Source organism: Lithobates pipiens, unplaced genomic scaffold, assembly GCF_037356315.1.
Source record: "Lithobates pipiens isolate NorthernLeopardFrog02 unplaced genomic scaffold, aLitPip1_a1.2 Scaffold_28, whole genome shotgun sequence".
NCBI classification, from domain to species: domain Eukaryota; kingdom Metazoa; phylum Chordata; class Amphibia; order Anura; family Ranidae; genus Lithobates; species Lithobates pipiens.
Genome location: NW_027507789.1, coordinates 201,158,106 through 201,182,584, shown reverse-complemented (window position 1 = coordinate 201,182,584; position 24,479 = coordinate 201,158,106). Strand labels below are relative to the sequence as shown.

The following is a 24,479-nucleotide window of genomic DNA, read 5'->3' as shown; positions in this document are numbered from 1 at the left end:
CACCCCTCTCACTGTAAAATCCTATATACCTCATCCCTCTCACTGTACACACCAAATGTACCTCACCCTTCCCACTGTAAACCCCAATATACCTCATCCCTCTCACTGTACACACCAAATGTACCTCACCCTTCCCACTGTGCACCCTAATACACCTTACCCCTCACACTGTACACCCGAGAAACACCTCACCCCTCTCACTATAAAACCCCAGATTTTCCTCATCACCCTAATGTTCCAATGGATTTTTTGGTGAAGAAGAAAATCTAAAAAAAAAAACCTGCACACTTTTCTTCATATTGAGGTGTTGTACCACATAATTGGACCATATACACTGCCTAGTGAATTCAAATTTGAGTTGTAAACATTAACAATGTGTAGGTTGTGTTGGCAATGCATGCCTACACATTGTTCATGTCTACATCTCAACTGTCAATTCACAAGGCAGTGGCGGCAGTGTATATGGTCCAATTACGTGGCGCACATGCAATCGTTTGCACAAAGTCTACATTTATAGTGTAAAATATGGTCCAAATCAAACCACAGACGCAGAGTTTTCTTCTTTTGTTTTTTGCTGATAAATGCTGCAAACCAAAACAGAGCAGTGTGCATGGGCCCACAGCATGCAATACTGCTGCTTTTGGATCCCGAAAAAAGCGACAAGATCTGAATGCAGCACAATGTATGCCCATGGGCATGAGCCCATGAAATGGCCAGTCCTACAGTAGTGGAGATGGCGGTGTTACCCGTGTGTATGTTGCCGTGTTTGTATCAGGAAAATGCTATGACTAGAAATGATTTGTAAACTTCAGCCTGGCCACTGCAGAGAAATAAATACCAAGGGTGCAAGGCCTTCTATCATTGAAGGTCATTGGTCATTCTTTTATACCCCTTTATTGAAAAGAAGTGAGACAAACAGGCGTTTGGTATTTTTTTTTATTTTTTTTTATATTATTCATAAAAAGCAAACTTTCCAATGCAAATGTCGCAACAGTTGTTCAAAATGTAGAGCAGTACAGAAAATTCTTCAGTATGAAAAAAAAGAAACAATTCTTCAATGCACTTACAAATGACGCATCAATTATAGACAATCTCATGAATAATTACATACAATGTGGTCACTTCTGTCTATATATCGTTACTGGAAAATAAAAATAAGTGCTCACATAGGGTTGTCATCATGGTTCAATCTTCAAAGGATGTAAAGAGGGACCTGGCTCTACTGGGGTCTACAGTATATCTGATCAGAAATTAGCTTTTTCTAACACACCACTGTTCAAAAGAGAATATTTGCTGCACATTGTGGTATGCAATAATGCAAGCCTTTGCTTTGGGTCTCTATACTTTAAGTCGTGCAACTCCATTCCAGACATACATTAGGTTGTCAAAGGTATTGGGATGTCTGCCTTTACACGCACATGAACTTTAATGGCACCCGAGTCTTAGTCCGTAGGTTTCAATATTGAGATGGCCCACCCAGGAGTGCGTCTATGGGAATGCGCATTTGTGAGGTCAGGCAATGATGTGGACAAGAATGCCTGGCTCACAGTCTTCGCTCTAATTGATCCCAAAGGTGTTCTGTCAGGTTGAGGTCAGGACTCAAGTCATGTTGGAAGAGGAAGGGGCCATCCCCAAACTGTTTCCACAAAGTTGGGAGCAAAAAATTGTCCAAAATGTCTTGGTATGCTGACGCCTTAAGAGTTCCCTTCACTGGAACTAAGGGGCCAAGCCCAACCCCTAAATAACAACCCCAAACCATATTCCCCATCCACCAAATGATTTGGACTGGTGCACAAAGCAAGGTCTATAAAGACATGGATAAGTGTATTTGGGATGGAGGAACTTGACTGACCTGTACAAAGTCCTGGCCTCAACCCCATCAAACTCCTTTGGGATGAATTAGAGCAGAGACTGCAAGCCAGGACTAATTGTCCAACCTCAGTGCCTGACCTTACAAATGCGCTTCTGGGTGAATGGTCAAGGATTCCCATAGACACACTCCTAAACCTTGTTGACAGCCTTCCCAAAAGAGAAGAGTAAGAAGCTGTTATAGCTGCAAAGGGTGGGCCAACTCAATATTGAAACCTATGGACTAAGACTGGGATGCCATTAAAATTCATGTGTGTGTAATGGTAGGCATCCCAATACTTTTGGCAACATAGTGTATATGAGAATGCGTTTCCCGATTTATGAAGGCTGCTCTCTGTCAACCGGCGTGTTCCTGGTGACCCTTGGAGCAGGCTGAGGAACATATAAAAAAAGGTTGGCAGACGCCAGCATGGCGTTTCCAAGACTTAAAAATCTTCTTTCATCAAATTAAATCTGATGAAGGGGCATTTGTAAATCCTGGAAACGTGAGGCTCCAAAACACTGAGCTCTTGTTGCGATCATGGCTGATAACCTTTTTCTGGACTTATCCTCAATTTGCGGTGCTCTCATCCTTATATATATATATATATATATATATACACTTTCTGGTTTGCTTGGGGTAACCCCAGGAACACCCCAGTTGACAGAGAGCAGCCTTCTTAAAGGGTTTGTTCACCTTTAACAAAAGCTGCCTATGCAGATAAGGGGTGACTGTAGATAAAAGAAAACTGCAGTTTTGACCAAAATGCAAATTGCTATAGGTGTTTGCAATTTACATAACTCCTGATGCCTGACTGGAAAACTCCTAGGACATTGCTATGAGACTCCTAGCTGTTAAAGCTGTTCTCTATATTTATTCCACCAGAAGATCCTGCCAGGAACACTTTCTGTTCTAGGATGCCAACTCTCACTGACACTCACTGACACTGACACTACTATATGGAGAAGCCAGGTTATCACCCTAGACTGGTTGCTCCCGATTTGGTCTACAGATCACCCCCCTCTCCTTCCCTCCATAACAGAAAAGTAGATGTTCTGTAGCCCACAGCGAAAAATTGGAAACAATGCTTACTGATACTCATAAGAGCAGACAGCATAGAACGTTATAAGCTCACTAGATCTCAAACAAGATAAGCTAATTGTTAGGGTTTCCATACACTTTAGGTTCTCATATGTAATCAGTGATTGAAATAAATAAAAAAAATATACTTTATATTTTACTTCAACCTAAAGGGGTTGTAAACCCTCGCCGTTTTTCAACTTAATGTATTCTATGCATTAAGTTGAAAAACCTTCTTTACTGTGCCCCTGAGTTCCCTTATACTTACCTGAGCCCCGTAATTCTCGGGATGGGAACGAGCACACCAGCTCCAGTGTCTCATGTCCTGATTGGATAGAGTGATAGCAGTGCAGCCATTGGCTCCCGCTGCTGTCAATCAAATCCAATGACGTGGGTCCCGAGCCGAGTCCTGCTGTCTGTGTCTGCAACAGACGCAGCAGCAGGACATGGGAGCGCGCCCGCACAGGTGCCCCGTCGGAGAGTTCTTCTCCAGCGGGACACTCGAGAAGAGGAGGAGCCATGACCGCCGCTGAGGGACCCCAGAAAAGGAGGAGCCGGGCCACTCTGTGCAAAACCAACTGCACAGCGGAGGTAAATATGACATTTTTTTTTTTAACTGAACCTTTACAATCACTTTAAAGTAGCCACAGGTTCACATTAAGGGCTTGTTCACACTTGCTTCAAAATGTAGCATTGGACACGCTTTTTTTTTAAAGCACTCTGAATGCCAATCAAAGCTCCCGTCACTAAATAAAATGGTAAGCTTACAGTCCTGTTCATACGTTGCGTTTGCTTTGCTTCAAAAAATTATACTCCATGTTGCTTTCTTGGTGCCACAAAGTGTCTCCACAGCCTCCATAGGAGTCTATGACAATGTTTACTAATAGCACCTGCAGCTTTTGAGAGGCTTTTATTCAGAGTTAGCTTTGCCTTGCTTCGGAGGTATTTCAGGTATGAGATATCCCAGGATGCACTGGGAAACAACAAGCGAACCAGAAAGACTTAATCAGCAGTCACTTCCGGTTCATATGTATATATTCTGGGAGTGTCTGGTGCAGACGTCACATATGGTGTGTAGTGTGGACCAGCAGGAAGGCGAGCAGGATTCAGACTGGAGCAAAGCAACTAGCAGATGTGGTGTGCCACATGGGAACGCTATAGTAGAAGGTGAACGGGACTGGGGAGTGAGGACTGAGCAGTGGAGGATCAGCAGAGCTGGAGGACCAGAGCAAGAGAAACTAACAGATGTCAAGCGTGATGTGCAGCATGGGAGCACTATAAAACAGGAGGCGAGCAAGAATCGGAGAGAGAAGAGAATCAGCAAACCAGAGGATCAGCAGAGCTACGGGATTCTGCTGAGTGGGGGATCAGCAGAGCTGGGGGACCGGAGCAAGAGAAAACAGCAAATGTCACACGTGGTGTGCAGTATAGGAGCAATATAGTGGGAGGTTAACAGGGACTGTAGAGAGAGGAGGATCAGAAAACAGGAGTATCAGCAGAGCTGGAAGTTACTACTGGGTGGGGGATCAGCAGATCTGGGGGACCAGAGCAAGAGAAACCAGCAGATGTCACACGTGGTGCGCAGTATTGGAGCAATATAATGGGAGGTTAACAGGGACTGGAGAGAGAGGAGGATCAGCAGAGCTGGGAGTTATTACCGAGTGGGGGATCAGCAGAGCTGGGGGTTACTACTGCGTGGGTGATCAGCAATGCCGGGGGTACTACGGAGCGGGGTATCAATATATAATCAACACACACAGGGCATTTGCCAAGCTTCATTAAAGATTCAAAAAAGCATCAAAAACACAAAAATGTATGTTGAAGCAGTAGGCACTTTAATGTGTGTTAAGGGCGAAGCAAGTGTAAACTAGCCCCATGTGCTCACGAAACATAAATTAAGGAAAAAGATGACTTGTTCTATTTGGGTCCGAAGTAAAAACTGCCCTTGCAGCCTATAACAGGCAATCAGAATATCTCTTTACCAGTGCATTATGGAACAAATAAATGAAGAATAGAACAGCTTGCTACAGGCAGTAGTGATATTACTAACATGGTAGATTCCACTACTAAAGTGTGGATATGACCTAATCCGTTACAAGTTTTGCTTTTCTTCACTACAGTTTGGAGTTGGAGAACCAATGCCCACTTGGTTTCTACAAGCAGGGGCCATATTTTCCTTGGCTCCCCTTTTAAAAAATCATCCCTGACGTCCCCTTATTCTGCCTTCTCCTTTGAAGGAAGATATTTGTACTTTAATAGGACACAGAGCTTCCCTTTTATTCAGTACTGTATTGCAAAGAGAATGAACCAAATACGTCTAGAAATCCAGTGCCCAACCTGTGGCCCGAGGTTCCTTTGGTTCCTATTGTGCATCAGCCAGCATTGGAAGGGAGAGTTTTGATTTGAAAAGGACAATAACATAAGTCAACAATTATTTCAGATGTACAATAGATGTTTGTACTCAAATATAGTACCAAAGCAACTGGTAATATACATTAGATATTTTCCATTAGATATTGCCTGCCTTTATACACACATGAACTTTAATGGCATCCCAGTCTGTAGGGTCTAAACTTGAGTTGGCCCACCCTTTGCAGCTATAACAATTTCAACTCTTCTGGGAAGGCTGTCCACAAAGTTTAGGAGTGTGTCTATGGCAGTGATGGTGAACCTTGGCACCCCAAATGTTTTGGAACTACATTTCCTATGATGCTCATACACTCTGCAGTGTAGTTGAGCATCATGGGAAATGTAGTTCCAAAACATCTGGGGTGCCAAGGTTTGCCATTACTGGTCTATGGGAATTTGGTTTGACCAGTCTTCCAGAAGTGCATTGGTGAGGTCAGGCACTGATGATGAAGAAGAGAAGGCCTTGCTCACAGTCCCCGCTCTAATTCATCTCAAAGGTGTTCTATCAAGTTTAGGTCAGGACAGTCAAGTTCCTCCACCCCAAACTCACTCATCCACACTATAATGGCAAACGTATTTGTCCACCCCTCCAAATGATTTGGTGGAGGGGGTATTATGGCGTGGGATTGCTTTTCAGGGGTTGAGCTTGGCCTATTAGTTCCAGTGAAGGGAACTTCTAAGGCATCAGCATACCAAGACATATTGGACAATTTCATCCTCCCAACTTTGTGGGAACAGTTTGGGGATGGACCCTTCCTGTTCAAACATGACTGCACACCAGTACACAAAGCAAGGTCCATAAAGACATGGATGAGCGAGTCTGGGGTGGAGGAACTTGGCTGGCCTGCACAAAGTCCTCACCTCAACCCGATAGAACACCTTTGGGATGAATTAGAGCCGAGACTGCGAGCCAGACCTTTTTGTCCAACATCAGTGCCTGACCTCACAAATGCACTTCTGGAAAAATGGTCAAATGTTCCCATAGACACACTCCTAAACCTTGTGGACAGCCTTCCTAGAAGAGCTGAAGCTGTTATAGCTGCAAAGGGTGGGCCAACGCAATATTGAACCCTACAGACTGCAAGTGCACTCGCTTTAGATCTGAGGGGAAGACCTGAAATGAGTTGTACATCCAATCATGTACAAGCAAAAATGCTGCATTTTATTTTCCTTGCATGCCCCACTCGGGTCTACAGCGACTGCACTGCCAAGTGCACCTGTAGTGCAAAGTGGATTCGCCTTTAGTAAATAAATCCCTGACTGGATTGCCATTAAAGTTAACGTGCGTGTAAAGGTAAAGGTGTCCCAATACTTTTGGTATAGTGTAGGTTGTACTATGCAAGGTGGAGATCTGCGTCATTCTGAAGAGCAACATTAAAAAGCATATCGGTTTGAAAACAGATAAAGCCAGTAGCAGCTAGACACACATAAAAAGATACTAAGTAGACAATCCCTTTAATTCATAGGGTGTGGCCCCTTCTCACAGTATGATGCATTTAAATAACTATACAAAAGTGCTTAACCAAAAGTATGGGGTGCAAAATCAGCACCGTCTTTTTTTATGACATGTACTAAAATATACATAAAAAACTAAAATACCGACACCTCTTAATCACAGAGGCATTGAAGGATCAATCAGTCCAATAAGATCTGCCCTCTACAATCACTTAAAAGCAAAAATACATCAGCACACATACTGTACATCTGAATCATTAAATCAATATTACATAGGATACATACAACTGGACAGAGAAAAAAAAAAAGAAAAGAAAGACTTTGCTTTTCCAAAAAAGTGCTTTTTAAATTAGGCATGGAACACCAACTGTACAAACAACCCGGACACAGCGGCGAACGCTTTTGTGACTTATTTTATAAATGATCGTGCTTGCTCCAGGAGACGGGACGGCAAACTAAACTGATGCAAACTGCAGCTTTACAAAAAAAATGATGCTCCTTACCAAATTAGCAACTGGCCAGCATACACCCAGACAGAAATACTTGGTTTGCGCGGAGTTTCCCTTTCATTTTTCCAACTTCATAGAGACCTATTGCCATATGTTGAACTTGCCTATCAACATTTTAAAGAGGACCGGTCACATTTTTTTGCCCAACAGCTTGATAATACATAACCGTTATACTGAGCACTTGAGTGAAGTTTTGTGGTTCTCTGTGCCCTCCGTTGCGCAGTGCGGGTTTTTTTTTTATCCTGGTGCGCAGTATGTAAATATGGCTGACTAATGCAAGGAGGGAGGAGAGCCATGTGCTTAACGTGTTACTAAACCCAGGACCCTGCATTCACTATATCTGGTCTCCTACAGTACACAGAACATGGAAATGCAATCGTTTTAGTAAATATAAACTGTGAATTGCCTTTTATTATCAGCAGTATATAGCACTTCTGTGACTTCTATCAGTGTCTGGTTAAAGCTTGAAGGAGGAGTTTTCATTCTACTTTGACTGTGCTATGAGGCTGCAGGACCCTTGCCCCTCTGTCTGGACAGTGCTGATTGGCCTTGTGCCGATCCCATGCACCCTCTCAAGAAAAAAAAGAAAAAACTCTCTAGCAATACACATTAAACTGAGCATGTGCAGCCTGTCCCCTAGCTTCTGTTCTATCAGGAGATGGATTGTGAAAAAAATAAGAAGGGGAGGATTAGGGAAAACAGGATCAAACAGCCTTTTTACACAATGCAGAGGATGAACCCCTTAGATTCCACAGTGAGTATAATACACATGCTTTACTGCATATACAGACCGATTTTACTGTTGTGGGTTTAGTAACACTTTAAGTATTCAGCAAAACAAAATTCTGAGTAATATTGCTGCTTTTACAGTGGAAAAGAAAGCAAACAAAATGAATACATATATAAGAATTATTTTACCTGTCAAAGGATTTGTATTCTGTTCAGCCAGTTTTATAATTCTCACACCCCTACCATAGCATAGCAAGTAGGATGATGTCAATATTTACTGATTTACATCTGCTTACTGGACTGTGAATCAATACTGAAGCAATGCAGATTCATGGTCCAATAGGCACATTACTAACCTTTGGGCAGGTAAAACAGGTCACTTATTGCAAGGGTAGGCAACCTCAGCACTCTAGCTGTAATGAAACTACAAGTCCCATGAGACACTGCTAAACTCGGTCATGCCTCCCAGAGGCATGATGGGATTTGTAGTTTCACCACAGCTGCAGTGCCAAGTTTGCCTACCTCTGACCTACCAAGTTCACACGCCTTCAGCTGTTTGCCTAAAATTCCACTTAAATTACATGACAGGTTCTCCTTGTAATACAAAAATATACATTTAAGCCCTGCTACCGACCATCCATATTCCACCTGTATTTGGGAAAAAAATATGCCTATGCTGATAGATCGCACATCATTCTGGATCTAATAAATGGGAATAATCCACCAACATGGGGTGAAGTCGCCACATTCCACTCTTCTCCATCTTGAAAATGGTATGTGCACTAAGCGTTGCTAATAGGCATTGTTCGCAGTCCTGTTAGCCTCAGACCCGTGACTTGACCGCCTGAGGGCCAAAGTTCTGGCTTACTGCTGATAGTTTCCATACTGACCCTGTAAGGAAAGGACATTATTTATTTCATAACATAGAACAGAATTCTATATTTATTAGCAGCCAATCAAAGATTATCTTTTTTTTCTGCCTAGTCTAGAAAAACCAATTAAATACAGATTAGTTGTTGAGACTTAATGTGCATATAATGCCTATAAAAGAGACTCTGTGACTTTGGGTCTTATGGACACAGGTGGTTTGGCCTCAGTGTCAAATTTTACCATTTTGGGTGCATGGGAGGCACATATAAAGCAAATCAGCCTCGCTATGACAAGCTGCAATAAATATGCAGAGGCTGGATGCTGTACTGGGTCGTAAGCACGGGGAAAGCCATAAATGTGAGTGCGGGTACAGTGTCCAGCCAGGGTGTATTTCAGTCTGTAATAAATATATGACAGGCTGATGGCAGCAAAGCGGGCCGATGTAGCTGTGCCTCCCAGGAGATCCAAAAAGAAAAACAGGATTTGATACTGATAGGCCCAATCATTCATATACATGCAGCCTTACCCAGAATGGGACAATTGTTAGAGTCCCTTGACAGCCAACCATCTGACCCATCTATATTCATCTTGGCTTCTCAAGCCCAAACACTGTCTCTTGGAAGAAGGTCTCATTCTCCACAATACCTGAAAGCACCACTTAAGATGGTGCTTCAGTTGGGCAATGGAGCAGTTGGGCAGAGCAGAGAAAGAGAGTATAAGTGGGTTTGGGAGACAAAGGGGTTGATTTACTAATGACAAATAGCACTTTGCAATTGCAGTTGCTCCATAGCTTAGTAAATGAGGTAAGGATTCACTTTGCAAAGAATACCCAATCACCTGCAAGGAAAAAAAAAAAAAAAACTATGTTTTTCATTCACATGATTGGATGATGGATGTCACCACCGTTTCTGCTCATTTGCTAAACTCTGGAGTAACTGCTCTTGAAGGGAGCAACTCCACTTTGCAAAGTGCACAGTCTTTTTCCCTTTAGTAAATCAACCCCATAGTGTTAGAGTTTCTTGAAGGCCCACTGTCTGACTCTTTTATACTCAACTTGGCTGTTCAGGCCTGGGCACTGCATCCTAAGAGAAGGTCCCATGTTCCACCATGCTTAGAAGAACCAGGTATGATGGAGCTTCAATGGAGCAATGAAGCAGTAGATCAGTGTGATGAAGGAGAGTGGGTTGGGGAGGCATAATGACAGAGTCTCTTGATAGACCACCCCCTGACCCATTTATACACGTCTTGGCTGCTCAAGCCTGAGCACTGCATCCTGGGAGAAGGCCACATGCTTCACCATGCCTAGAAGAACCAGATATGATGGTGCCAAAATGTGTCAGCCCCTGTTTTAACTCACTGTCATGTAATTAATAAAGCATCTGCAAGTTTTTTTTCTGAGTTGCCGGCTCTATCATTTGTTTGATGATGGTGCTTCAACTGAACAATGGAGCAAAATGGCATTGTGATGAAGAGAATAAGTGGGTTGGGGAGGTAATATGACAGAGTCTCTTTATAGCCCACCCCCTGACCCATTTATACACACTTTGGCTGCTCAGACCATAACATTGTCTCCTGGGAGAAGGTCTCATGCTCCACAACTTATGATGGTGCTTCAGTTGAGCAATGGAGCAGTTGGTCAGTGCAGAGAAAGAGAGTAAGAGTGGGTTTGGGAGACAAAGTGTTAGAGTCTCACCATGGCCCACCGCCTGAATAATTTAAATTAATCTTGGCTATTTTGGTCTGGGTACTGCATCCGGGGAGAAGATTCCATGCTCCACCATGGTCTTCAACCAGGTATGATGGAGCTTCAACTTAGAAATGAAGCATCAGGGCAGTGCGATGGAGAGAATAAGTGGGTTGACTCATTTATACACATCTTGGCTGCTTAAATCTGAGCACTGCATCCTGGGAGAAGGTCTCGTGCTCCACCTTGCCCAGAAGAACCAGGTATGATGGTGCTTCAACTGAGCAATGAAGCAGTAGGTCAGTGTGCAGAAGGAGAAAACCATTGGGTTGGAGAGGCAAAATGACAAAGTCTCTTGATAGCCCACCCTCTGACCCATATATACTCAACTTGGCTGGTCAGGACCAAACACTGTCTCCTGGGAGAAGGTCTCAATTTCCACAACTTATGATGGTACATCAGTTGAGCAATGGAGCAGTGCAGAGAAGGAGGGTATCAGTGGGTTTGGGCGGCAAAAGGACAGTCTCTTTTTTATAGGTTCTAGTCTTACCTCGCCGTAGCCGTATGGCCTCTGTTGCTGGGCTGAGGATGCTGTCTGGGGTGTCCGGTAGCTGGAGTATGGCTGGCTCTGGCCTTGCTGGTAGGTGGAATACTGTGAGGAAGAGCCTTGTGCTGGAACTGGGAAGAAGAACATATGTTGCATTTTATATAAAATGTGCAGCACAGTGTATACTGTTTACTCCCTTTTTCTCATAAGTCTTATTCTCACCTGTACCTGATCCAGCAATGCAGGCGCATGGAGTGTACTTCGCATTAGCGAGCTTAGCTCAGGAAATTTTGACAGGCTCCATGGCTATGTGGGCGATATCTTGCTGGATTGGGTCAGGTGAACCTAGGACTTAGTAGAAGGGGGGACTGTCAATGCAAGTAGATGTTAAAGCTCAGGATCCCTATAAACAAATGGGAAAGCAAAAGAAAAGAAAGGGTACAGTGTAAAGTGGTATCATAACCAGATATTTGCTACCAGCAGCTTTGGATTTTAAGCACCAATGCTAAAGTGTTTTTCTTCACATTGACTAAATGCTCTGCAGGTGATCTAGATCTGGAGCACTAGAGAATCTCCCTTTTACAGTGATCCAGATCTGGAGCACCAGAGAATCTCCCTTTTAGGGATCAGATGCATTTATGCTGATTCCAATACCCTTTCTCACCTTCCATGTTTAAAGGTGCCGCTCACATGAGCGGGCAGGGAGTGGTAAAACCAACCAGTTGAGTCAGGGTCTTACCGCCCCCTGACCACCCAACATCAAGCCAATCGTGGATGTACACATGCCACGGCCATGGTAAATACTAAACAGCGTGCCACAATTTATGGGTGATGCCACCACCAAACACAACTAATACAAGTCTATGGGGCTGCGCCACCACCTTGTGCAATGCATGCGATAGTGGGGCATTTACAGGGTTATATCCGTGATCCAAACATCCCCACCCTAAAAAAGTGCCACATTTTGAATTTCTGCTAGGCATAAGGGACCTTTAAAAAAAAAAGTGAAAACCCCAAGCAAACTCTGGAAACACATACAAGCTCTATGCAGACAGTGTCCCTGGTGGGAAATGCACGCAAAACCCAAGTGCTGTAACGAAACATTGTTTATCAATTAGTTACTGTGCTTCCCATTACATAATTATGAATACTAAACAGCATTTTGTGCCACGGCTTTATACAATGGTGTCCTTCTCACCATATCCTTGCTGCTGCTGCCCCGCATAGTTCTGCTGATTGGAATACTGCTGCTGCTGGGAGTATGCCTGTTGCTGCCCGGCTCCCTGCTGATATCCGCTCTGCTGCTGGCTGTACTGGGTGGTTCCTCCTGCACAGAAAATAAGTTATTACTGAGTGCGGGACTTTCACAACTTAATTTATTGTATACCCTTCTTTGCTTTCAGGAAATGGTTTACTACTTGAGCTTACTGAAGGGACTAGCCCCAGGCACTTATTTGTTTTGGGTATAGTAGGAAAGAGTTAAAACTTCCATCTGTGACCCTATTGGGAAGATTGTAACCACTTACGGACTACCCACCATCATTATACGGCAGCTGTTTGACATTGAATACCGGGAATATGGCAGTAGATAGCTGCTTTAACTCTGGTATTTTCTGGCGGGCGGTCCTTTTTCAGATAAAAGTGGTCTCTGCGGCGGATTCGCCGTAAGATCACTTTTATCGGTGGCGGGAGAGGTGCTGTGGTCTCCACCGGAACCATCTGTAGTGGTGGAAACGATGGGGTCCTTTCTGAGGCATGGAGTCAAGTAAGGGAAAGATGGCACTCGGCTCCATACCAGTGGATGACGAAAGCGATGTCAAACGTCACTTCCGCCCAATAGTCTTTAAGGGGAATTTTTTTTTTAAGTGTAAATATGCATTAAGACCCATTCACACCAGAAACTGCATATAACTGCACGTTTTTGACTGCATGTTTACATGCATTTGAAGTGCGCTTGAGTGCATTTTGCGCTGTGTTTGCAGTGAGTTTTTCTATCCTTTTTTGGGCTTGGCTTTAAGGGGCACAGTGCAGTGCATATGTAGTGTGTTCCCTGCATTTGCAGTGCAGAAAAATGAAGCATGCTCTACTTTTTTCAACTGTCTTCAACTGCGCTGCAATGATGTGAACTCTGCCCATAGGATTACCTTGATTTTGGGCTGTCTATGCAGTTGGAGTGCAGTTCAAAATGCATCCAAATGCAGCCAAATGCATTCAGTGTGAAAGGGCCCTTAGAAACTGAGTGAGTGCTCGCTTTACAACTGTATAGAGATAAAAGAAAAAAGGAAAGGAGCAAACCCCATAGTGTAGCATATAGATTAAAGAAAAATGTATTAAATTATAAAATTGCACTCACAAAATGAATGGCATATACTGAGGTAGACCATCCGAGAAACACAGGAGAGTAGCCAGAAACCCCAACCTGAGGTGGAGGCAGAAGCTAGATCGATTTGAAACATGTCCCTGTCCTGCGCACGTGCTTACCAGTAGCATGGGGTGGCTTCCGGTTTCAGGTCCTACCATAGCTCTTCCGTAGAGAAGTGAAAGTGGCTCCTTCCCCATCACCGTGTGCTCCATCCCCATGCCAGTGGCCAAGGCTGGGGTTTCTGGCTACTCTCCTAGCATACATGTTCCAGAGGCTCGTTCAGTATATACCATTCATTTTGTGAGTGCAATTTTATCATTTAATAAATTATTCTTTATTCTACTTGCTACACTATGGGGTTTGCCCTTTTCCTTTTTTCTCTACCACTTTATAAAGAATGATGATAAGCTACAGATATAAAAAAAAAAATTTCCTGACCTCCTTCATAGTAATGTTGCGATGAGTCATCGAACGTCCTGTCGTAGCTCTGCTCCCCATAGGAAGATTGTTGGTAAGCGTACTCACTGTGTCCTTGAAACAGAGAATAAGCCCATCAAGTATCAAATAAAAGAATATACAAATCACTGTATCAGGTTGAAGTATTTGGAAACAGAACAATCTGTGATGTTCATATACATACTAGACTTACCATCTGTGTAATATTGCTGGCTAATAGGTTCAGAGGAACTTTGGCTGTGTCCATACTGCTCGCTATAATACTCTTCCTGGCCAATGTATTGCTGTGCAGAGCCTGCAAGTATACAGAACAGCCATTACACATATACAACCAGTCTCAGCTATGCGAGACGAAACATTGAGGCAATGAGGACTACTCCATGTCCTTTATCCCTGAGGTTCCCATTTACTGGACTGTGCAAAACAAGGCAGAATTAAAAGATACACAGACAATATATTAAAAACCCTATAGAAGTGCTTTAAATTGGACCTGAACTCAAAAAGTTAAGATTTGCTATGTTATAGGGAACATTGAAAAGTTTTAACTGTGCCTACGCAGCACCCTAAAAAAAACATATACCCTTTGTCTTAAATTCCCCCTGACAAAAAGGTACTGCAGCCTGTCACTGTTAGTTTAATGAGATTCAGTGATGCCACTTCTGTGCTGCACGGTTTTCCTTGATGAAGGGGAAGCTCTACCTGAAGACATGCAGTGCAAGAATCTCCTTGCTTGAGCTTCATTCATTATATAGTTTGGTGCTTCCTCCTCCTTTCCATTAGCTTCAAAGCCGTGAGATCATCCAAGGCACTGCTGCCTCTGACTGCCAGTCTAATAAGATTTGGTGATGCCACTTCTGTGCAGCACTGTTCTCCTTGCCGAAGGAGAAGCTGTACCTGAGGACCTACAGTGGAAGAATCTTCTTGCTTGAGCTTCATTCTCTCTTTAGATCCATGGTTCGTTCTACTCTCCATGAGCTTCTTGGCTGTGAGATCATCCAAGGCACTGCAGCCTGTGACTGCTAATTTAATGAGATCTGGCAATGCCTTTTCTGTGCTGCAAACTGTTCTCCTTGCTGAAGAGGAGGCTGTACCTGAGGACCGACCTGTAGTGCAAGGACCTAATGGCTTGAGCTTCATTCATTCTATAAGTGCTTCCTCCTCCTCTCCTACTGCTTCTTGAACATTACCCACTGGCCATTAGGTAACCAGTCATCTGGGGGGTAGCTCTGAAATGAGGAAACAAAGCCCTGCTTCCACCAATACAGCTTCCTTCACACAGTAAAGAAGAGATAGAAGTAGTGCCAGACCGATTAGTAAAAGGAGTCAAAATCATTTGATTGGTTCACAGATAAAAAAATAGCCAAAGTGTATTAGGGCACAAAAACACTCCCCCTTCATCAGACCAAGGTCTTGAATGGTCTCAAGAAAAAAAAAAAATCTTATTCTTTACCATTACTGCTAATAACACTGGCACCACTGGTCACGGATTCCCCCGATTCATTAACACCTTTCGCAAGCAGATTGACATAAGAAAGCTTGAATGACCATTCAAGTTTTTGATTATATCTCAAACCCTGATGAAGGGGGAGTGTTTTTGGCTGGTTTTTTTTATCTTTGAACTATTAAAGTGATTTAGAATCCTTTACCAATTGGTCTGTCGCTCCTTCTGTATTCTGGGTGCTGTGCTCTGATTGCCTGCTTGGTGCACAGCTTCCATGGTTAGAGTCCTCTTTAAAACACCTGAAACAACGATTGTGATCGCAAAGTTGGCAAAAGATAATATTTATAGTTGTTACTGCGGTTTGCTGACACCCCAAACAAATTGGGTCTCCTCACCTTGCTGTGATGGTCTGTATGGTCCCAAAGGCCTCTGGCCCATCATGCTGCTTCCTTGGTTACTCTGGCTCATTATGGAGATGGAAGATTGCCCTTGGTAGTGCTGACCTCCACCTTGTGCAGTGGTGTAATGCGAGCTGGCAGCTTGCTGGTGCATCATGGAAACTGTGGGTATATTATGGAGCAAAAAATACCATTTGTCAACATGATGAGAAATATCAGAAGCAGATCTAAGCCATACTTTACAGTGGACAACATTGGTCAAATGAAAAGAGCAGTATGGCCAAAGCTGCTTTGTCCTTACTTCTTTTTTTATAGGTCATAGGAGTGGACTTACTTGTGCTCTCCTGTGACCCAGAATAACAGAGTCACTCCTGGCTCGGGAAGGATCTCGACAATAATGTTGGGATCCACCCAAATGCCTGACTGGCAGCTAGCTCAGCCTCTCAGTGCGCCACAAAGAGCCTGAGCCAGCTCCACCCGCCCCCTTCCCAGCCTGATGCTCCAGTGAGCGTTGGAGGGGCAGAGTAGACAGCGGTGACTGACAATCACCACTCTCTACTCAGGGCAGACCGAGAACTGAGAGATCAGAGGTCATGTGATCGCTCAGCTCTTGGGCTTCGAGCTGGCGGGGGACAGTTGCAGCATCAGACCAGGGCTGCAGCACGGAGGTGAGTCTGTGTGTTTATTTATTTTTTTAGAATCTCACACTTCTCCTTTAATTATGAATTATAGTATCAAAAAGTGCAGCTAAAACAAAAATAAATCTGAATTAGTTGCATGAGTTGATTCACTATTTGTGGCTCACGCTCTCCTACCTCACTATTGATCAATGAGGCTGCCCATCATATAGATGAGCCAATAGTGAGGCAGGAGGCAGAAGTGCATTGTTGAGTTTTCTGGGTTTAGGTGCTCTCAATGACACTGGACACATTTCACAAAGCTACCACACCAGACTAAGCATACACATTAAAAAAAAGACTGTTATTAAGGGGTTGTAAAGGTTCCCGCATTCCATGGGGGAACTCGTGTGGGTGCGCTCCCGAGTCCTGCTGCTGCGTCACACAGACGCTATGACACAGACAGCAGGACTCGGCCTCGTCCCTGGCTCCCATGTCACCGGATTTGATTGACAGCAGCGGGAGCCAATGGCTCTTGCTGTTATCAATCTATCAATTAGGACCTGAGACAGCGGCTGGAGCTACTGTGCTCATCCCCGTCGCTGGAACAATCGGATTCAGGTAAGTAAAAAGGGGGCTCTGAGGGGCTGCTGCACTACAGAAGGTTTTTCACCTTAATGCATAAAGGTGAAAAACCTTGAGGGTTTACAACCCTTTTAGCTACGAGATTTGAAAATGACAGTCATATGGCCAAAATGAAAAGGTCCCTATCCTTGCGGTAAAGCTTTGTGAATTGAACCTATTGATACTATTGATACACTATTTTACCAAAAGTATTTGGACGCCTGCCTTTACACGCACATGAACTTTTATGGCATTCCAGTCTTAGTTCGTAGGGCTCAATATTGAGTTGGCCCGCCCGTTGCAGCTATAACAGCTTCAACTCTTCTGGGAAGGCCGTCCACAAGGTTTAGAAGTTTGTCTATGGGTGCTTGAAAAGGGCCGGTGTGCCAATACGTTTGGTAATATAGTTTAGGTACGTGCTGGCATCTCTGGGAACCCAAAAAATATAACAGGAAGTGAGATTAATCTCTCCAAGGGAATAGAACAGTAGAGCTGTCCCCATTGGAAGATTTCTCCATTATTCCTGATTCTGGGCCAACTGAAAATGCATGGATTTACCATCACTTTCTGTCTTGGTGGCAATGGTGTCCAGAACAAAAAGGAGAGGATGAATCTTCCTACCAAAGACAACAGACAGCAATAAAAAAAAGACACAAAATGTAATTAGGAAGAATTGGCATCATAGTTTGAGGATGAAAATAAACCATATGATTGGTTAAGAACAAGCAGTGAAATTAACGAAGGGCAATTGGCAGTCTATAGTTGGTTACATGCATTATAATCGGATTGTAACATTTGAGCAATCTCCTTTAGGTTTGCCAACAACTGTGTAGTACAAAGGACTACCTAAATCCTCCATTCAATTTCAATCCGATCAGAAAAGCCCGCCTACTTTACCATATATGTGCTAGAAATTGTACAGTCAGATTGTAACATGTGTGACCATTTGCATAGCCTAAACCTAAAACAAATGAGATTATAGGTATAGTATTCATCTTACCTGGGTTGGTCGGCAAGTTTATATTAGCCCTCGACACATAGTTCGCTATGGTGCCCTGGCTTTGCATCGGCAGATTCTGAGAGCTGGGCACAGCATGGCTATATCCAGGAGCTGTACCATGCGAACTCCCTGCCATACTCATGCTGGTTGTGGGCATCGTGGCTTGACCAGACTGCTGCAGAGACACATGATTGGGCCCTAAAACAATTAGAAGGCAAAAGTACACTAACAATCAGAATTTCATGAAAGTAAAACCTATATTAATGAATGAATAAATAAAGTCGCGCTATGGACAAACAAATCTCCGCTGTGATAGGAATATGTGGTAAAATTAAAAGAAGGAAAAGAAATATGCTGGGTTAGAGCTGCCTGTGCCTGAAGCCCTCACTTCCTTGTTGGGGAGGAGAGGGAAATGAAATGTGAAATAAAAAAGGTATGGCGCTAAACCCTATCAGTGATAAAATAAATTAACTTATCAAGCCCTAGTGTTTGTTTTTTATATATAAAAAAGGGAAGAGAAAAGAAAAAAAGAAAAAGAAAAAACTGTTAGTGCTACCGTGCAAAGATATCCTAAAGCAATTTTGTCCAAAGCAAACTATGTGTAGATAATGTGTAAATAATGTGAAATCAACATTCACATTTCATTATAATAAAACAACAAATGAGTGTTAATTGTCCTGTGCGTATCAGGTTATTAAAAACATTCATTAAATGTGCAAAAAGGTGAAATTGTTATTAGTATTCGATGATATATTAGTTGAAAACAGATTGTGCAAACATGTGCAAAAAATTGTGCAAAAAGACAACTACAGATCAGAGCAACCAAGGATCAGAAATCATTCAACCAAAAAACCGCATAAAGGCGTTAAATGTGCAGATCAACAATGTTTTCAACCAATAATCGCATGAAGACGCTTCTGAGTCCAATATAAGTCCAAAATTAATATTTGGCTTGATAGTGCTGCCTCTTCGGATTATTGTTGTAATGATTACGAAAAATCAATGGGGGGTATTTGATTCACTTGTGCAAATAGTGTGGACTTTCACTTAGAAAACTTCATCCCCGGTGCGCCACTCTGTGCTATGGTATATAAATGCTCTCACCAGAGTTAATGCCCTCGTGGGGCTAGATGAACCTTCACAATGTAAGCCACTGTGTCGCTCTCTGGCTGCTGCAGGTGCACTGGGTGAAGCTTCGTTGTTCCGTCCGTGTAATATCCAACGTTAATGTATAAGGAAAGACATATCCATAGTGTAATACGTTCTTAATCAAATCGTTCGTTTATTAAATTTAAAATCTACTCACATTTTGTATTAAAAGCATATGCGTATAGTAAAAACTCTGTTCGTCTCAAACGAGTGCACACAACGTGGCCACGCCCTACGCGTTTCGTCACTACGACGTCCTCTGGAGCGGCCATATTGGTGCACCTTATTGCTTAAATAGGGTGTAGTGCTCCACTACGCCTGCGCTGAACTAACAGCGCCATTTTGGATATGGGATGCCCTTTCTTTGCTAGGGATAAAAGCAATTTTGCCCCCTAGCGCCCTTAAGAAAAACCGATGTAATAGGCATAATTAGTCTTGGAGCACTGCAGCCTACCTATGAGCCACACTCAATTTAGATGACATTCCTTAGTCATTTCCCATTTGACCGGATGTTTATAATTAGTTTTTTCTTGTCTGGGAATAACACTAAAAATACAGTAAATAAATAAATATATGCATATAAATACATGTAGAATTCGCATATATAAAAAATACAAAAAATATAAAAAATACTTATATAAAAAATACTTATATAAAAAATTCATATGTAAACAGGGGGGTACACATTAATATTAGAGAAAACACATGAGAATTTATAAAAATTATATAAATTATAAAAATTATAAAAATTACATGAAAAGGTTTTTATGTATTTAAAAAATCTTTTGTACATACTAATAAAAGAGGGAATTATTCCAGAGGAAAGTTGTTTGGGGAGACATTAATTTAAAATAAAACTCTATATGGAGGTGCTAAGGAGATCTAACTAGCATCGTCCTATAGGTGGTTGTGATATTGTAACTGTATATTACGTTCAGGGGAACTTTTGGATAATTTTAAAAGAAGGGGGTCTTATTGTAGTTCAGACATCTCTAACGTATTTTGAATGGATAACATTCGACCTGAACCCAAGAAAGGTTGGGCCATGAGGTGTAGAATAGGCTACTATATATGTGGTTAGGTCTTGTCGGGATCCTATAATATGTGTGTGTATGGGTAACATTCGACTGCGGAATATTCGTCCAGCATTATCCAATGCTGGGGCGATCAGTTAATTGTTAAAAGTTAGTTAAGAAGCAATTGAGGTCTAGTTCTATGTTCATTCCCCTTGGCTGGAGGGTATCTAAATTAAAAATCCATTTAGTTTCGTTCCTGGATATTTTGATCGTTTTGTCTTCTCCTCTCCAGTGGCCTCTTATTTTGTCTATTCCGTAGAAAGTCATTTGTCCAGGATCCCGATTATGGAAATCCCTAAAGTGTTTGGAAACACTGTGTTTCTGGAAGCCTTTTTTGATATTTGCAATGTGTTCCCTTATCCTGACTTTTAACTCCCTGGTGGTCCTTCCCACATATTGCTTGTGGCAAGGACATTCAATGACGTAAGTAACGTGTGAGCTGCTACAAGTAATCAATTCCCTGATTTTATATTCTTTTCCATTAGAGGTGGATTTAAAACTCGTTTTCTTTTTTTCAGTTTTTTTACTATTTCTACATGGAAGGCAATTTCCGCATTTATAGAATCCTTTTAAGGTCTCAGAGATTCTTATTTGTTTTGGTGGGTCCACCACATTCTTTACTAATTTGTTTCGGAGTGTTGGAGCCCTCCTGTAGATGAACCGTGGTTTGTTCGGCAACATGGCCTGGAGTGAGCTGTCTGCTTGTAGAATCGGCCAGTGTTTTTTAATAATACGTTCCACATCTTTATGTTGTCTATTATACCCTGTGAGGAATGCAATGTTATGGAGGTTTTGTTTTGGTTTTACTTTCTTGCCTTCAATTAATTTTTTCCTGTCCATATGTTTTACTTCATTTTTTAATTTACGGAGATTTTTTTCTTTATATCCTTTTTTTCTAAACCTTTCGATGACGATTTCCGCCTGCTCGTCAAAATCATCTGTTTTGCTACAGTTCCTATATAGCCGTAGAAGCTGGCCTTTGGGTATATTCCCTAGCCACCTGGAATGGTGGCAGCTATTTGTGGGAATATACCCATTGCGATCCGTGGTCTTGAAGAAGGTTCGGGTGCCAAGATTTCCTTCATGTTTGTAAATTTGGAGGTCCAAATAATCTACAGTCTGGGTGTTAAACTTTCCTGTGAATTTGATATGGTATATATTGTCATTAATTTCTTCAAAAAAGTCTTGTAGTTGTTCTACCGTGCCTCCCCATACCAATACGATATCGTCTATATATCGCCGGTAAAATTTCAAATTTTGCCTATGCACTCCATAAATTTGTTCTTCCTCCCATCGGTTCAAAAACAAGTTCGCCACACTTGGAGCGTACTTTGCCCCCATTGCCACGCCTTTCGTCTGTGTGTAGAAAGTTCCATTATACCAGAAATAGTTCGATGTCATTGCCATCCTTAGGCCTTCAGTGATATATTTTATTTGCTCCTGTTTTAAATCCGATAGTCCTTGTAATGCCCACTCCACACTGCTGATGCCATCCTCTTGTTTTATGTTTGTGTATAGCGATTCCACGTCTATCGTCACCAGTATGTCACTTTCACTGATAGGGATTCCATTCAAGTCCTCTAGTAATTGCTTGCTGTCCCTTAGGTATGACCTTCCTTTTGTTACCAGGGGCTGTAGGAAACCGTCCACATATGCCCCTAGCCTGGAAAACAAAGAATCAATTCCACTTATTATGGGTCTCCCAGGTGGGTGAGTTTGATTTTTGTGGATCTTAGGGACGTAGTAAATAACTGGGGTCTTAGCCGCCTTTGGAACTAGGTATTTCGCCTCTTTTTTATTCAGAATGCCTAGATCTTTACCTTTTTTGATATATTTCTTAAGTTTAGTTTCATATTCTGATTTCGGATTTTTCTTCAACTTCTTATATGTGTTGGGTATGTTCAACAAGTTCTCCATTTCTTTCTCATAGTCATGTCTATCCAAAATGACAAGACCACCTCCCTTGTCTGCGGGTCTGATGATGATTCCCTTTCTTTTTTCTATAGATTTAATAGTGTCCCATATTCCTTTTCCTTTGGTTTTCCTCACCTTTATGTTCCTTAGGTCATGTTCGACCATCTTCTTAAAAACCTTAATGTTTTCGTCCTGCTGGACTTTGGGATTGAAGGTTGAGTTGTTTCTTAGTTGCGAGTGCTGGTAGAATGTGTTATTATCTTCCTTCGTGTGGGGATTCTTGGTTGCAAAAAATTTTTTGATGTTGAGTTTCCTCACGAATCTTTGGAGGTCTATATATGTTTCAAATTTATCTAATCCCTTATCTGGGGCAAACTTTAAGCCCATGTCCAGCACCCTGAGTTCTTCCTCCGTAAAAACCACCTTACTTAAATTATAGATGCCCTCCCCTATTGTTCCCTTCTTCTTTTTCTGGAGGCCTCCTCTCTTTCCTCGTATGCGTTTTCTGCTCTTCTGTCTTGTATCCAGTGAGCTTCTTCCCCTCTTTGATTCCGATGATGGCCATTTCCCCCATAGTTCCTCCTCGTATTGTCCTCTCTGGTCCATCTCGGATTCCATCCACCATTTCTTCTTGGGTGTCCGTACTGTTGGTTCCTTATTGGATATCGAAAAGGTCTCCATTCTCTCTGGGGTCCATGTCTCGTATCTCTCGGGCCTGGTGGTCTGTGTTCCTGTCCCCTGGGAAAAAAATCTCTTTCAAATCTCCGGTTTCTAAATGGGGTGTATTGTGGGTATTCCCTTAAAGGAGAGTATCTGTTGTGGTGTCTCGGGATATTCGGTGTATGGGGAGTTTGGTTCCCCCTATACCTGTCTTGCTCATATTCTCCTATTGTCCTCCTTTCAGGTCTCCTATACAAACCTATATTGTTTGTTTTACCAGGATAATTACTGGATGATTACTGCAGGATCTTGCTGGAAGCAAGATCCTGCATAAAAAAACAAACACATTTAATGGTCAATAAGGTGCCTCCATTTACATGTGTTTAGGTGTGTAAACATCTGCACAAAGCTCACCTCCAAAATATTCTTCCATTCCTCTAGCTCTGTATTTACTCCCAGCCTGTACGCATGTACAGCATTTAAAATTACATAGCTCTAGTCTTCTGTGATGACCTTAAAGGGCAAGTTCACCGTTACAGAAAATCTGTAAGGCTGTAAGGTGAACTTACACTAGACCCTCTCCTCACCCCCCGCCCCCCGGTCCCGGGGACCTTAAATTCCACGATCTTCCGCTGTAACACATCGTATAACCGCTTTACCGGTCCGGGGATAAGAAATCCCAGTGGCTTAATCTCCTAAACGTATCTCGTAAAAGGTAAATATAGGAGGCATTCAAATTGGCCTTTACCATTTTTTTTTTCTACTGTTTTATATGCATGTGTGCTCATATATAATAAACAATTATTATTATATGTTCATTGGTGTAACGATATCACGTCTGAGCCAGGATATATTATAACTAGTTGCCATTTTGTGTGGAAAGCAGCCATGACAGTTTGGCTGACCGTAGAATAAACTTGCATCTGTAAAAACTCCCCCCTCCCTTGTCTTAGGAATTCCAAAAGCTCTTAAAATCTTCAAAGGGACGAAAGGTTATCTTAGCGGAGAAAGCACAACCAGGATAGGACAATAAACAAGGCTCAAGTGGCCTGGCAAGATATTCCGGCCTGTCGTAAAACTGTCACTTTCTCCAGGCAGAGAAACAACAGATACCCGTCGTAAATACTTCCAACCACAGGCTGAAAAAAGATTAGTAAAGTGTTGAAAACTTTAACATTTTTTATAACTTTCAAAGCCCTCATAGCACAGCCATAATATGGATATATTTAGTTTCCTTGGATAATTTCTAACATTTCAAGTCCAAACACCCCTATGCCAGGTCATATGGGAAGCCACTGGGACCCCTTACTCCTCCTAGATAACCCTGAAATGGGAAACCTGTCATGTGTGGACTTGTTTTGAAGCAAATATCATGCTGATCACTAAAATGGATATCTGCAGTCTATAAACAATAGAGAGGCAGAGATATGAATATGTATAACAAAGTGTACCTGGGACAGGGTCATGAGTGTAGACACCTCCCAGCAACCAACCCCTAAACAAGATGACCAGACGATTGGTCACTGGTCGCTGTCAACACCCCCTTTGATTTGACAGAAAAGAGGAGAGGCCAAGGCAATGTGGAGTTCTCCTTTTACCATCCAAGCAGGAACATCTGCCAAGTTTGAGAACCGATTACCTTTGCTCATC

General features: G+C 42.5%; 1 protein-coding gene across 2 annotated transcripts in view; it reads right to left on the bottom strand.

Moving 5' to 3' along the window:
• Window positions 1–6,776: 6,776 nt before the first annotated feature.
• Window positions 6,777–24,479, bottom strand: part of SS18L1 (SS18L1 subunit of BAF chromatin remodeling complex) — a 41,389-nt gene continuing 23,686 nt past the window's right edge. For both annotated transcript variants that reach the window (XM_077460277.1, XM_077460278.1), the window contains exons 5-11: window positions 18,031–18,228; window positions 15,787–15,951; window positions 14,144–14,245; window positions 13,933–14,025; window positions 12,331–12,459; window positions 11,136–11,263; window positions 6,777–8,922 (exon numbers count right to left, since the gene is read on the bottom strand). In XM_077460277.1, the coding sequence (XP_077316403.1) occupies window positions 8,896–8,922; window positions 11,136–11,263; window positions 12,331–12,459; window positions 13,933–14,025; window positions 14,144–14,245; window positions 15,787–15,951; window positions 18,031–18,228 (842 nt within the window). In that variant the 3' untranslated portion in view covers window positions 6,777–8,895. The remainder of the gene's footprint in view (window positions 8,923–11,135; window positions 11,264–12,330; window positions 12,460–13,932; window positions 14,026–14,143; window positions 14,246–15,786; window positions 15,952–18,030; window positions 18,229–24,479) is intronic.